Source organism: Ranitomeya imitator, chromosome 6 (assembly GCF_032444005.1).
Source record: "Ranitomeya imitator isolate aRanImi1 chromosome 6, aRanImi1.pri, whole genome shotgun sequence".
NCBI lineage: Eukaryota > Metazoa > Chordata > Amphibia > Anura > Dendrobatidae > Ranitomeya > Ranitomeya imitator.
Window position 1 is genome coordinate 449,018,094 of NC_091287.1, and position 16,054 is coordinate 449,034,147.

Below are 16,054 nucleotides of genomic sequence, written 5' to 3' on the forward strand. Positions count from 1 at the left end.
ATAGGCTGGGTCATGAAGGGGTTAAAGACTGACCAAGACAATATAGCCTTAGTAACCCAAGTTGCTGCAAAAGAGGGAAAAAATGCTGAACTTGAAGCCTCAAAAAATGGAACTAGTTAAGCTCTCTATAAGACGATCCGTAGGATCCTTAATGGACAAGCCATTAGAGAGAGATAGCAAAGTGCTAGAGGCTAAACGAGACACCGGGGGATCTACTGAGGGATCTTCTGCCCATTTACTACATAACTCAGTAGCAAAGGGATACCTAGCCTTCAAGGTTTTTTTTTTTTTTTGCTCCGATAAAAAGCTTGTCCGGGAGCTCCCGATTCCGAATCAGGTCCTCAAACTCGGGGAGAGAGGAAAAAACCCTATGGGACCGTTTGGCCCGCTTAAATGAGACCTTGTGATCAGAGGGTAAGGCGAGTTCGTCTACTAACCCCAGGGACTGAATTGACAGTCTCAATCAGGCTATCGACAGACTCCTGAAACCCCGGAGCCTCAAAGTTAAGGGAAACTTCTGACTCATAGTCTGTCTCAACTTCTCCGCCTCTACTGAGGAAGGCGAGCGAGATACGGACCTCCAGGGTGCCGAAGCCCCAGACGGCCCGAGCGACGCTGTGCGAACTCGCTTTCCATGCGTCTGTCTAGTTTGAGCGCGGCCCTGCAGGCCGAAGGCTTTTGAGACCCTGAGGCCTTCTCTGAGACAGATGGGCTGCAGGCCCTGACCGCCGGGGTCTGAACGGACTTGATTGCTTCAGTTAGAGCGAAAAGGACGTGACCCATTCCGGTGGAAAAGTCCCAGCCTTTGCATGACGGGCAGAAGCTGGAGAGATTGCTGGGGAACTCGCGGGGGGGGGGGGGAGGGGGGGCTCCTGAGCGCGTTCAGAGTCGCAGACCTCACAGAGACGATTGCTCTGGGCATACGGGAGGGCAGCACGGCAAGCTACACAAACGGTATATAGGACCGTGTGAGACTTGACCTATCTAGACATAGTGATTCTGTAAAAGCTATACCCAGGGCTTTAGACTGGGAAAACAACAGTGCTTCAGCTGTCAGGCTGGAGGGGGAAGCACTTACCCCAGTCCTGTGTTGCAGTGTGGAACCGAACACAAAATGTGCCGCCTTGATCCCCAGCTGTCTTCAGGGGGCGGAAACGCCATGATTGCAGCGTTGGAGCGGCCTGTAGTAGGCCGAAGCCGGGACCTCGATTTTCCCCAGCATGGAGAGGAGAGGGCGGACCGGAAGTAAACGCGCCGGAGGGGGCGGAGCCTCACAGCGCGGTCTGTTCTGGATGGAAGCCAGGCCAGAATGACCCGGAAGAGCACCCGGGACGCCAGGCCGGAGCCTGAAGCCCCTGAAAGGCCGTGGCGCCGACTAGCGCCGGACGAGCCGCAGCGCTGAAGGGAGACTGCGGAGCCGCTCATTACCTGGCGCCGATCGGCGCAGGGACGCCCGGAGCTGCCTAGGAGGTAAAAATCGCTTGCATCAGGAGCCCCTTTCCTATCCATCCCCTATTTTTGCAAGCTGAACCCTCTGAGAAAAGAGGGCTAGCGGGGGAGGGCAGAGAATATGACTCTGTGTTAACCCTAGCTCCATTTTCCACCTTTGGGAAAAGGAGAGGGACCGTCCACCGCCCCTCTAACACCACAGCAGAACCTAGGTGTAGAAATCAGGGGGATCACACGGACATCAGAGAGCACCTGTACAGCCTATGGTCTTAAATACCTTAGGGTGGTCAGGGCCAAGTCCGGAGTGCAATCCCACGTCGCGGGAAAGGATACGTGGAGATACTCGCACGTGCTTGCCCGTTGCTGGTTTGGGGAGATCGGACCCTCAAAAGGATCCGTCGCCCCTCTCAATCCATATGAAGTTGAAAGAAATAAGGGTCCGAGGATCCGGGACCCAGAGGTGTGCCTCCTTCAGACACTAAGCAAGAACTGGATTCTCTGGTAGCCAGTGTCAGGGTGTATACGACGGAGGAGGAGCTAACTTTTTTTATGTCTACTTAGTGTCAGCCTCCTGGCGGCAGAAGCATACACCCACAGTCCTGTGTCCCCCAATGAGGCGAAGGAGAAATGCTACGGTTTAAAAGAAGTAGCATGTCACTTTTTTGTGAATCTGCAGCGTTTTTGTACCCATTCCATTACAGAAAACCGCAGGGGTAAAAACTGCAGCAAATCCGCAAGAAAACCGCAGCAAAAATGCACAAAGAACGCTGCGGAACTGCACAGAAACCGCGAAAAATCTGCAGGTGCGTTTTCGGCCAGGAGAGGCAGAATCCGCACCAGAAATTCCTAAGCCTAATCCGCAACGTGTGCACATAGCCGAAGGGGGTTTCCACCACTTTGCAATACTTGGCACAAGGAGAGAACCTTCGCTGTCCCAGCGCTCCTACACATGGTCTCTGCTGAAACATCCATCCCTTCAGATACCTGTCTGATTGGCTCCAGGTCAGGTGACTACTGGATGTGGTGTCAGAATTACTGATTCCAGCAGAGACTACTAGAGTAGCGGCGGTCACTGTCTGCAGCAGATGAGCAGCTAAGGCCACATTCACACGGTCAGTATTTTACCTCAGTATTTGTAGCCAAAAACAGGAGTGGGACAGTCAGAGGAAAAGTATAACAGAAACATATGCACCACTTCTGTATTTATCACCCACTCCAGGTTTAGGCTTACAGATACTGACCGTGGCCACACTGCGAGGCTGGCCTTGGTGGGCTGAAAAATGTGATAAATATCTTAGGTGGTAAAACCCCTTTAAAGCTTTGGTGCTCCATCACTATAAGGAGCGGCTCAGGTCGTCCGTGTTACAGCAGCCGAGAATCAGTGCAATTATCGGCATTAGCTCTGACTGCAACAGTTTAACCTCTAAGACACCGCTGTCAATTGTGATGGCAGCACTTAGGAAGTATGGAGGACATGTGGAGGGGGCCGTCACTGCTGAGATCCATCGCCACATCCCTCTGAAATGGGTTGCCACCCTGGCACTCCTGTGAAGCCTAGCCACAGGCTGGAATACATAGGAAACATGATTTTTGACTACGTACTGCAATAAAAATAATTTCAATTATCCCTGTTTAAAAAATAAACACTGGAGCAGCACTGCAGCGTTTCCTGTATTTCAGCGCTTGAGTGGTGCCACTAATGCAAGTGATTTGTCCTCAATCTCATACTGAGCAGCCGCCATCTTTATCTCATCAGTGCAGCTCATGTTGGTCTCCCGCAGGCTGTGACCAGGATGCCCAGTGTTTGCTGGGAGAGGCGGAAATCATTCCCCAATGTAGGTCATAGACTGACACTGAGCGCTTGTGACTATCACGGTCACTTATAAGTTGAGGTGACAAGATGGCGGCGTGGGATCGGAGTGGTGACGGGGAGAGCGGAGGATGGCGGGTATAATATGAGGTGCACTGATCATACTGCAATGAAAAAGGCAACGCTGGAGCTTCAAAAAAAGACAAATTTAACACTAATAAAAGTTTAGGCTTTTCTAAGACACTAAAATAATAATTATTATTATCCACCACTATTGCTGGGCTCACACAGACCTGAAGAATCCTATTTCCAGCACAATGAACGCCGTTAAAACAACCAAACGTGGACTTTTTTTTTTTCACCTCACTTGGGAATTTTGTTTGCTGCTTTGCGCTGCATTATATGGACGGCGTCAGACTACAACTCAAAGCCAACAAAGGTCTACTGGAAGAAGGGGAGGAAGAAACGAAAACCCAAAAATGGCTGCAACTCCAAGGGTTAAACGCCCTAGGGCCACAGACCTCCCTGTGCGGGGATAGGGGCGTCCACGTCAAAGCCAGCCACGGCCAAAGTGGATCTGACCAGAAAGGTGGATGTGACAGGGGGCAGCCGGACGGGGGCACTGACCAGACACAGGAAGTGATGCCCCCTCCACACAGACAGCAGTGCAGGCAGGGGGCATCTCGTGGAGTCCGTGGTCACTGCCCACCCGTCACCATAGCAACCCACCACTACAGAAACACCTGGCACCGTACCAACCCCTGCCACTATAGAAACCCCTGCCACCCATCACCGTAGCAACCCTTGCCACCCGTCACCGTAGCAACCCCTGCCACCCGTCACCGTAGCAACGCATGCCACTATAGAAACCCCTGCCACCCATCACTGAAGCAACCCCTGCCACTATAGAAACCCCTGCCACCATACAATATCCCGACCCCCTACCCAGGCTCTCAGACAGCAGCCGCCATCCTCCGCCCTCATCGGTGCCCGCACTCACTCCTTAGTCCACGGCTTGGCGGCCAGGATCTCCTGCTGCTGCTTCTTGTCGTACTTGTAGATCTCATCAATGCTCTGCACCTCCTGCATGTTATTGGACAGCTCCCAAGTCTTCTGGGCCACACTACCGCCGGCCGCCATCTTACCGGAGGCGAAAGCACCCGCTAGTGCGCATGTCTGTTACCGGAGCAGGACACCAAATATGTAGGGGGATTCTAGCATAACCCGAATGCTTTATTCCATTCGGTATGGCTATGGATACCACACTACACTGTGAAGAACAGAAGCATGATGTAGCTAGACAATGTAATAGACTTGCTGACAGATTTAAAACAGCGTTTACCAGTATTACTACCCCTTGTTATATAGTGGTATGAGCCGTGACGCCACTAATAGAAGCAATTGTGAGAACAGCGCCACCTAGTGACAATCCTGATTACTCGCTGTGTATTGTATATCGTACACTGCAGGAACTGGTGTATAGGAGAACAGCGCCACCTAGTGACCATACTGAGTACTCACTATGTATTGTAATGTTACACTGCTGGTGTATTGGTGAACAGCGCCACCTAGTGACAATCCTGAGTACTCACTATGTATTGTATATGTTACACTGCATTCACACACACTGGTGTATAGGTGAACAGCGCCACCTAGTGACAATCCTGAGTACTCACTATGTATTGTATATGTTACACTGCATTCACACACACTGGTGTATAGGTGAACAGCGCCACCTAGTGCATCCCTCAAGCTTCCACTCCCCTTTGAGAAAGCAACCACGCGAAACCCTCATCAGGGGCCGCAAGGAGGGCTTTAGCGATCCAGACTCACCATGGGTGAGCAGGTGTTTTTTATGATGGCAGCCTACTCTATCGGTATATAGGTTATATCCTACAATTATTCACAGTGTCTGCCACTAGGTGCTGCCTGCCTGCACTTCCACTGTGATCTTTTTATCCTGCTTCCCCAGGTCTTACTCTGATCTCTCCTTTGCCTACCTTCATGTCTCCTCCATTGTTTTCTACATTTATGCATTCTGTGTTTAGTCTGATTTTAAATGTGATTTTCTAACAAAATTTATTTCCTTCATTATTTTTAGTGGTTTTCGGTTCACTCCTTTTAGTCTTATGTTTTGGTGTATGGAGGACTATGTTGTGCCCATAATACTGTATGGAGGACTATGTGGTGCCCTTATGTGGCGCCCATAATACTGTATGGAGGATTAAGTGGCCCCCATAATACTGTATGGAGGACTATGTTCTGCCCATTATAAAGTATGTAGGGCTATGTGGTGCCCATAATACTGTATGGAGGGCTATATGGTGCCCATAATACTGTATGGAGGACTAAGTGGCGCCCATAATGCTGTATGGAGGACTATGTGGTGCCCATAATACAGTATGGAGGACTATGTGGTGCCCATAATACTGTATGGAGGACTATGTTCTGCCCATAATAAAGTATGTAGGGCTATGTTGTGCCCATAATACTGTATGGAGGACTATGTGGTGCCCTTATGTGGCGCCCATAATACTGTATGGAGGATTAAGTGGCACCTATAATACTGTATAGAGGACTATGTTCTGCCCATAATAAAGTATGTAGGGCTATGTTGTGCCCATAATACTGTATGGAGGACTATGTGGTGCCCATAATACTGTATGGAAGACTATGCGGCGCCCATAATACTGTATGGAAGATTAAGTGACGCCCATAATACTATATGGAGGACTATGTTCTGCCCATAATAAAGTATGTAGGGCTATGTTGTGCCTATAATACTGTATGGAGGACTATGTGGTGCCCACAATACTGTATAGAGGACTATGTGGTGCCCATAATACTGTATGGAGGACTAAATGGCGCCCATAATACTGTATGGAGGACTATGTGGTGCCCATAATACTGTATGTAGGACTAAGTGGCGCCCATAATACTGTATGGAGGACTATGTGGCGCCCATAATACTGTATGGAGGACTATGTGGTGCCCATAATACTGTATGGAGGACTATGTTCTGCCCATAATACTGTATGGAGGACTATGTCCTGCCCATAATAAAGTATGTAGCACTATGTTGTGCCCATAATACTGTATGGAGGACTATGTGGCGCCCATAGTACTGTATGGAGGATTAAGTGGCGCTCATAATACTGTATGGAAGACTATGTTCTGCCCATTATAAAGTATGTAGGGCTATGTTGTGCCCATAATACTGTATGGAGGACTATGTGGTGCCCATAATACTGTATGGAGGACTATGTGGTGCACATAATACTGTATGGAGGACTATGTTCTGCCCATTCTAAAGTATGTAGGGCTATGTTGTGCCCATAATACTGTATGGAGGACTATGTGGTGCCCATAATACTGTATGGAGGACTATGTGGTGCCGAAAATACTGAATGGAGGATAATGTTCTGCCCATAATAAAGTATGTAGGGCTATGTGGTGCCCATAATACTGTATGGAGGACTATGTGGTGCCCATAATACTGTATGGAGGACTAAGTGGCACCCATAATACTGTATGGAGGACTATGTGGTGCCCATAATACAGTATGGAGGACTATGTGGTGCCCATAATACTGTATGGAGGACTATGTTCTGCCCATAATAAAGTATGTAGGGCTATGTTGTGCCCATAATACTGTATGGAGGACTATGTGGTGCCCATAATACTGTATGGAGGACTAAGTGGCGCCCATTATACTGTATGGAGGACTATGTGGTGACCATAATACTGTATGGAGGGCTATGTGGTGCCCATAATACTGTATGGAGGACTATGTGGTGCCCATAATAAAGTATGGAGGACTATGTTGTGCCATTATACTGTATAGAGTACTATGTGGTGCCCATAATAAACTATAGAGGACTATGTGGTGCCCATAATAAAGAATGGAGGACTATGTGGTGCCCATAATAAAGTATGGAGGACTATATGGTGCCCATAATACTGTATGGAGGACTATGTGGTGCCCATAATAAAGTATGGAGGACTATGTTGTGCCATTATACTGTATAGAGTACTATGTGGTGCCCATAATACTGTATGAAAGACTATGTGGTGCACATACTACTGTATGGAAGACTATGTTCTGCCCATTCTAAAGTATGTAGGGCTATGTTGTGCCCATAATACTGTATGGAGGACTATGTGGTGCCGATAATACTGAATGGAGGATAATGTTCTGACCATAATAAAGTATGTAGGGCTATGTTGTGCCCATAATAAACTATAGAGGACTATGTGGTGCCCATATTAAAGTATGGAGTACTATGTGGTGCCCCATAATAAACTACAGAGGACTATGTGGTGCCCATAATAAAGAATGGAGGACTATATGGTGCCCATAATACTGTATGGAGGACTATGTGGTGCCCATAATAAAGTATGGAGGACTATGTGGTGCCCATAATAAAGTATGGAGGACTATGTGGTGCCCATAATAAAGTATGGAGGACTATATGGTGCCCATTATACTGTATGGAGTACTATGTGGTGCCCATAATAAAGTATGGAGGACTATGTGGTGCCCATAATAAAGTATGGAGGACTATGTGGTGCCCATAATAAAGAATGGAGGACTATGTTGTGCCCATTATACTGTATGGAGTACTATGTGGTGCCCATTTTACTGTATGGAGTACTATGTGGTGCCCATAATAAAGTATGGAGGACTATGTGGTGCCCATAATAAAGTATGGAGGACTATATGGTGCCCATTATACTATATGGAGTACTATGTGGTGCCCATAATAAAGTATGGAGGACTATGTGGTGCCCATAATAAAGTATGGAGGACTATGTGGTGCCCATAATAAAGAATGGAGGACTATGTTGTGCCCATTATACTGTATGGAGTACTATGTGGTGCCCATTATACTGTATGGAGTACTATGTGGTGCCCATAATAAAGTATGGAGGACTATGTGGTGCCCATAATAAAGTATGGAGGAATATGTCGTGCCCATTATACTGTACTAGCTGTTTCCAGCCAGCTAACCCTCGGCACGCTCATTGCTATCTAATTAACGCTGCTGGTGATTAAACTAAAGTAAATAATGACAACATTCAATAGCGCTTACGCAGGTGGTAAATTAACTTAAAATTAAGTTAATAACAATAATAATCATTAAAAATCTGAATAATACTAATAATACATTTTATTCACAGTGTAAAATAAAAAACAAGCGGAGCCTCGTGTGGTAATGTGGGGGAACGGAGCCTCGTGTGGTAATGTGTGAGGACGGAGCCTCGTGTGGTAATGTGGGGGAACGGAGCCTCGTGTGGTAATGTGTGGGGACGAAGCCTTGTGTGGTAATGTGGAGGGACGGAGTCTCGTGTGTTAATGTATGAGGATGGAGCCTCGTATGGTAATGTGTGGTGACAGAGCCTCGTGTGGTAATGTGTGGGGACGCAGCCTCGTGTGGTAATGTGTCAGGAAGGAGCCTCGTGTGGTAATGTGTGGGGACGGAGCCTCGTGTGGTAATGTGGGGGAACGGAGCCTCGTGTGGTAATGTGCGGGGACGGAGCTTCGTGTGGTAATGTGGTTGGACGGAGTGTCGTGTGGTAAAGTGTGGGGACGGAGCCTCGTGTGGTAATGTGGTTGGACGGAGCGTCGTGTGGTAAAGTGTGGGGACGGAGCCTCGTGTGGTAATGTGCGGGGACGGAGCCTCATGTGGTAATGTGGGGGAATGGAGCCTCATGTGGTAATGTGTGGGGACAGAGCATCGTGTGGTAATGTGTGGGGACGGAGACTCGTGTGGTAATGTGTGGGGATGGAGCATCGTGTGGTAATGAGTGGGGACGGAGCCTCATGTGGTAATGTGTGGGGACGGCGCCTCGTGTGGTAATGTGTGGGGACGGAGCCTCGTGTGGTAATGTGTGGGGACGGAGCCTCGTGTGGTAATGTGGTGGTGGGGAGGATTATGTGTGGTAATTTGGTGGGGGGGCGGGATTATCTGTGGTATTGTGGTGGGGGCGGAATTACCTGTGGTGTTGTGGTGGGGGGCGGGATTATGTGTGGTGATGAGGTGGGGGGCGGGATTATGTGTGGTGATGAGGTGGGGGGCGGGATTATGTGTGGTGATGTGGTGGGGGGGATTATGTGTGGTAATGTGGTGGGGTGGGATTATGTGTGGTAATGTGGTGGAGGGGTGGGATTATCTGTGGTAATGTGGTGGGGGCGGGATTACCTGTGGTATTGTGGTGGGGGGGATTATGTGTAGTAATGTGGTGGTGGGGCGGGATTATCTGTGGTAATGTGATGTGGGCGGGATTATGTGTGCTAATGTGGTGGGGGGTGGGATTATGTGTGGTAATGTGGTGGGATTATGTATCGTAATGTGGTGGGGGGGATTATCTGTGATAATGTGGTGGGGGGCGGGATTATCTGTGGTGTTGTGGTGGGGGGGCGAGATTATGTGTGGTGATGTGGTGGGGGGGCGGGATTATGTGTGGTGATGTGGTGGGGGGCGGGATTATGTGTGGTGATGTGGTGGGGGGGCGGGATTATGTGTGGTGATGTGGTGGGGGGCGGGATTATGTGTGGTTATGTGGTGGGGGGGCGGGATTATGTGTGGTAATGGGGTGGGGGGCTGGATTATGTGTGGTGAGGTAATGGGTGGCGGGATTATGTATGGTAATGGGGTGGGGAAGTGGGATTATGTGTGGTGATGTGGGGGGGCGGGATTATGTGTGGTGATGTGGTGGGGGCGGGATTATGTGTGGTGATGTGGTGGGGGGCGGGATTTTGTGTGGTAATGTGGTGGGATTATATGTTGTGATGTGGTGGGGAGGCGGGATTATGTGTGGTGATGTGGTGGGGGGCGGGATTATGTCTGGTAATGTTGTGGGGGCGGAATTATGTATGGTAATGTGGTGTGGGGCGGGATTATGTGTGGTAATGTGATGGGTTAGGGGGATTGTCTGTTGTAATGTGGTGGGGGAGCGGGATTATGTGTGGTGATGTGCTGGTGGGGTGGGATTATGTGTGGTGATGTGGTGGGGGGTGGGATTGTATGTGGTGCGGATTGTGTGTGGTAATGTGGTGGGGGGCGGGATTATGTGTGATGTGGGGGGCCGGAGCTACTGTGGTGATGTGGTGGGGGCGGAGCTACTGAGCAGGGGGCGGGATTAGCGAGTAATCACGATGCCTTATATATATAGATGGAGAACTATGTGGTGCCCATTATACTGTATGGAGTACTATGTGGTGCCCATAATAAAGAATGGAGGACTATGTGCTGCCCATATGCTATATGAAGGACTAGGTGGTGCCCATAATACTGTATGGATCAGTATATGGCGCCCATTATTCTTTATGGAGCAATATATGGGGCTCATTAATCAGTATGGGGGACGATGTGCTACCCATTATACTGTATGGAGGACTATACTGTCTGGTTTCTGAGCTATTGTAGAATTTACAATAGTTATCACTAGGGTTGAGCGAAACGGATTGGTCATTTTCATAAATCGGCGACTTTTAGGCAAAGTCAGGTTTCATGAAACCCGAACCGATCCTACAGTGGGATCAGCCATGCGGTACACGATCAGAGCTCCAAAGTCGCGTTTCATATGACACTGTTACCGCCGTTTTTCATCCAATGAAGGAGGACGCAGAATGTGGGCAGCGTGATGACATAGGTCTCGGTCCCCACCATCTTTGAGAAGGGCATGGCAGTGATTGGCTTGCTGTCTGTGGCGTCACAGGGGGTATAAAGGGGCGTGCACGCCGACCGCCATCTTACTTCTGCTGATCTGAGCATAGGGTGAGGTGTTGCTGCAGTTAGTCAGAAGCAGGGACAGAGTTAGGGAGGAAATATAAACCCCCAAACCGCTTGTGCTGGAGCGATTTTCACTGTTCCACACCACCTTTTTGTGCAGGGACAGTTGAGGTCGTATTTTAGTGCAGCAGCTGCATAGCTGTGTGCACGGTGCTGTGCAAACCAACTGCTTTATTAAAAGAAAAATTCCTGTTGCTCCTTTCTGCAGTTACCTATCTTGTTTATTTGTCCACATTTTTGTGTTAAGCAGTCCTTTTTATTGCTGCCATACTTGTCCTGAGCTCATTGTAGGGAGCTTGTTTTTTTTTTTTTAAATAATTCCAGCCACTTTCTGGCACGTTCATAGTGTTGTGTTATACCACTGGGCCAGAGTTGTGGTTCTGTGTCTCCCCCCCCCCCCCCCAAAAAAAAAAGGGAGATTAAAATTCGCACACAGTGTATATTCTGCTGTACTGCTAGTGTGTCGTATATATCAGGCAGCCACTTTCTGCCACGTTCATCGTTTACTGTTATACCACTGGGCCAGAGTTGTGGTTCTGTGTCTCCCCCCCCTCCCCCCAAAAAAAAGGGAGATTAAAATTCGCACACAGTGTATATTCTGCTGTACTTCTAGTGTGTCGTATATATCAGGCAGCCACTTTCTGCCACGTTCATAGTTTACTGTTATACCACTGGGCCAGAGTTGTGGTTCTGTGTCTCCCCCCCTCCAAAAAAGGGAGATTAAAATTCGCACACAGTGTATGTTCTGCTGTACTGCTAGTGTGTTGTATATATCAGGCAGCCACTTTCTGCCACGTTCATAGTTTACTGTTATACCACTGGGCCAGAGTTGTGGTTCTGTGTCTCCCCCCCCTCCAAAAAAAAGGGAGATTAAAATTCGCACACAGTGTATATTCTGCTGTACTGCTAGTGTGTCGTGTATATCAGGCAGCCACTTTCTGCCACGTTCATAGTTTACTGTTATACCACTGGGCCAGAGTTGTGGTTCTGTGTCTCCCCCCCAAAAAAAGGGAGATTAAAATTCGCACACAGTGTATATTCTGTACTGCTAGTGTGTCATATATATCAGGCAGCCACTTTCTGCCACGTTCATAGTTTACTGTTATACCACCGGGGCAGAGTTGTGCTTCTGTGTCTCCCCCCCAAAAAAAAGGGAGATTAAAATTCGCACACAGTGTATATTCTGCTGTACTGCTAGTGTGTCGTATACATCAGGCAGCCACTTTCTGGCACGTTCATAGTTTACTGTTATACCACTGGGCCAGAGTTGTGCTTCTGTGTCTCCCCCCCCCAAAAAAAGAGAGATTAAAATTCGCACACAGTGTATATTCTGCTGTACTGCTAGTGTGTCGTATATATCAGGCAGCCACTTTCTGCCACGTTCATCGTTTACTGTTATACCACTGGGCCAGAGTTGTGGTTCTGTGTCTCCCCCCCTCCAAAAAAGGGAGATTAAAATTCGCACACAGTGTATGTTCTGCTGTACTGCTAGTGTGTCGTATATATCAGGCAGCCACTTTCTGCCACGTTCATAGTTTACTGTTATACCACTGGGCCAGAGTTGTGGTTCTGTGTCTCCCCCCCCCAAAAAAAAGGGAGATTAAAATTCGCACACAGTGTATATTCTGCTGTACTGCTAGTGTGTCGTGTATATCAGGCAGCCACTTTCTGCCACGTTCATAGTTTACTGTTATACCACTGGGCCAGAGTTGTGGTTCTGTGTCTCCCCCCCAAAAAAAGGGAGATTAAAATTCACACACAGTGTATATTCTGCTGTACTGCTAGTGTGTCATATATATCAGGCAGCCACTTTCTGCCACGTTCATAGTTTACTGTTATACCACCGGGGCAGAGTTGTGCTTCTGTGTCTCCCCCCCAAAAAAAAGGGAGATTAAAATTCGCACACAGTGTATATTCTGCTGTACTGCTAGTGTGTCGTATATATCAGGCAGCCACTTTCCGCCACGTTCATAGTTTACTGTTATACCACTGGGCCAGAGTTGTGGTTCTGTGTCACCCCCCCCCCCCCCAAAAAAAAAGGGAGATTAAAATTCGCACACAGTGTATATTCTGCTGTACTGCTAGTGTGTCGTATATATCAGGCAGCCACTTTCTGGCACGTTCATAGTTTACTGTTATACCACTGGGCCAGAGTTGTGGTTCTGTGTCTCCCCCCCCCAAAAAAAAGAGAGATTAAAATTCGCACACAGTGTATATTCTGCTGTACTGCTAGTGTGTCGTATATATCAGGCAGCCACTTTCCGCCACGTTCATAGTTTACTGTTATACCACTGGGCCAGAGTTGTGGTTCTGTGTCCCCCCCCCCCAAAAAAAAAGGGAGATTAAAATTCGCGCACAGTGTATATTCTGCTGTACTGCTAGTGTGTCGTATATATCAGGCAGCCAGTTTCTGCCACGTTCATAGTTTACTGTTATACCACTGGGCGAGAGTTGTGCTTCTGTGTCTCCCCCCCAAAAAATGGAGATTCAAATTCTCACACAGTGTATATTCAGCTGTACTGCTAGTGCGTCGTATATCAGGCAGACACTTTCTTCCACGTTCATAGTGTTATGTTATCCCACAGGGCCAGACTTAGGGTTCAGTGTCTCCCCCCCAAAAATGGAGATTCAAATTCTCACACAGTGTATATTCAGCTGTACTGCTAGTGCGTCGTATATCAGGCAGACACTTTCTTCCACGTTCATAGTGTTGTGTTATACCACAGGGCCAGAGTTGGGGTTCTGTGTCTCCCCCCAAAAGCAAGTCATTTTTCAGGCAAGCTACGCGTCAGCAGGGGAAGGTGGGGCAAAAGAATGTGAAATCCATGATTGGTTAATTTAAATGAAGGTTAGATCATCAACATTTTTGGTAGCCAGACGTGTCCTTTTTTCGGTCAGTATTGAACCAGCAGCACTGAACACTCTTTCTGAAAGCACACTGACAGCAGGGCAATCGAGGTTCTGTAATCCATATTCTGGCAATTCAAGCCAGGTGTCTAGTTTAGATGCCCAGTAATCAAAGGGGAATGACCTGAGAGAGAGAACATCGATAAGGGCGGAAAAGTAGTTTGTAACCATACTGCACAAATGCTGTCTCCTGTCACTTTGAATCGATGCAGCTGTCCCTGTCGTGTCAGTGGTCATTGCGAAATCATTCCACAACCTTGTCGTAAAACCCCTCTGTCCAACGCCACTTCGGATTTCTGCACCTCTACCATGTTGCCCCCTGCAGCTTGTGTGAGAACTGTTATGACCTGGTGGTCAGGACAATAATGGACCTGGTGGTTAAGAGCACACGGAATGACCTGATAGTTACTGATAATAAAGGACGAGCTCTGGGACGTGGGAACTCTGCTAACCGCAATCCCTAATCCTATCAAACACACTAGAAATAGCCGTGGATTGCGCCTAACGCTCCCTATGCAACTCGGCACAGCCTAAGGAACTAGCTAGCCCTGAAGATAGAAAAATAAAGCCTACCTTGCCTCAGAGAAATTCCCCAAAGGAAAAGGCAGCCCCCCACATATAATGACTGTGAGTAAAGATGAAAATAAAAACACAGAGATGAAACAGATTTAGCAAAGTGAGGCCCGACTTACTGAACAGACCGAGGATAGGAAAGGTTACTTTGCGGTCAGCACAAAAACCTACAAAAAGACCACGCAGAGGGCGCAAAAAAGACCCTCCGCACGGTGCGGAGGCGCTCCCTCTGTGTCCCAGAGCTTCCAGCAAGCAAGACAACAATAAAAATAGCAAGCTGGACAGAAAAATAGCAAACCAAAGAAATACAAGCTGGAACTTGGCTTCTGCTGGGAAGACAGGTCACAAGAACGATCCAGGAGTGAACTAGACCAATACTGGAACATTGACAGGTGGCATGGAGCAAAGATCTAAGTGGAGTTAAATAGAGCAGCCAGCTAACGAATTAACCTCGTCACCTGTGGAAGGAAACTCAGAAACACCCACCAGAGGAAGTCCATGGACAGAACCAGCCGAAGTACCATTCATGACCACAGGAGGGAGCCCGACAACAGAATTCACAACAGTACCCCTAGGGCCACAGACCTCCCTGTGCGGGGATAGGGGCGTCCACGTCAAAGCCAGCCACGGCCAAAGTGGATCTGACCAGAAAGGTGGATGTGACAGGGGGCAGCCGGACGGGGGCACTGACCAGACACAGGAAGTGATGCCCCCTCCACACAGACAGCAGTGCAGGCAGGGGGCATCTCGTGGAGTCCGTGGTCACTGCCCACCCGTCACCATAGCAACCCACCACTACAGAAACACCTGGCACCGTACCAACCCCTGCCACTATAGAAACCCCTGCCACCCATCACCGTAGCAACCCTTGCCACCCGTCACCGTAGCAACCCCTGCCACCCGTCACCGTAGCAACGCATGCCACTATAGAAACCCCTGCCACCCATCACTGAAGCAACCCCTGCCACTATAGAAACCCCTGCCACCATACAATATCCCGACCCCCTACCCAGGCTCTCAGACAGCAGCCGCCATCCTCCGCCCTCATCGGTGCCCGCACTCACTCCTTAGTCCACGGCTTGGCGGCCAGGATCTCCTGCTGCTGCTTCTTGTCGTACTTGTAGATCTCATCAATGCTCTGCACCTCCTGCATGTTATTGGACAGCTCCCAAGTCTTCTGGGCCACACTACCGCCGGCCGCCATCTTACCGGAGGCGAAAGCACCCGCTAGTGCGCATGTCTGTTACCGGAGCAGGACACCAAATATGTAGGGGGATTCTAGCATAACCCGAATGCTTTATTCCATTCGGTATGGCTATGGATACCACACTACACTGTGAAGAACAGAAGCATGATGTAGCTAGACAATGTAATAGACTTGCTGACAGATTTAAAACAGCGTTTACCAGTATTACTACCCCTTGTTATATAGTGGTATGAGCCGTGACGCCACTAATAGAAGCAATTGTGAGAACAGCGCCACCTAGTGACAATCCTGATTACTCGCTGTGTATTGTAT

General features: G+C 48.6%; 1 protein-coding gene across 2 annotated transcripts in view; it reads right to left on the bottom strand.

Annotated features, from left to right (window-relative positions):
* The window catches only part of COPS5 (COP9 signalosome subunit 5), a 50,564-nt gene extending 34,795 nt beyond the window's left edge, over window positions 1-15,769 (bottom strand). The window contains exon 1 of one of the 2 annotated variants that reach the window (XM_069731433.1): window positions 15,600-15,769. Coding sequence is in view for 1 of the 2 variants with exons in the window: in XM_069731432.1 (XP_069587533.1) it covers window positions 4,260-4,399 (140 nt within the window). In the remaining variant the exon portion in view is untranslated. Of the gene's footprint in view, window positions 1-4,259; window positions 4,432-15,599 lie in introns of those variants that run through there. The other variant, XM_069731432.1, reaches the window with a different exon arrangement.
* Window positions 15,770-16,054: the final 285 nt, after the last annotated feature.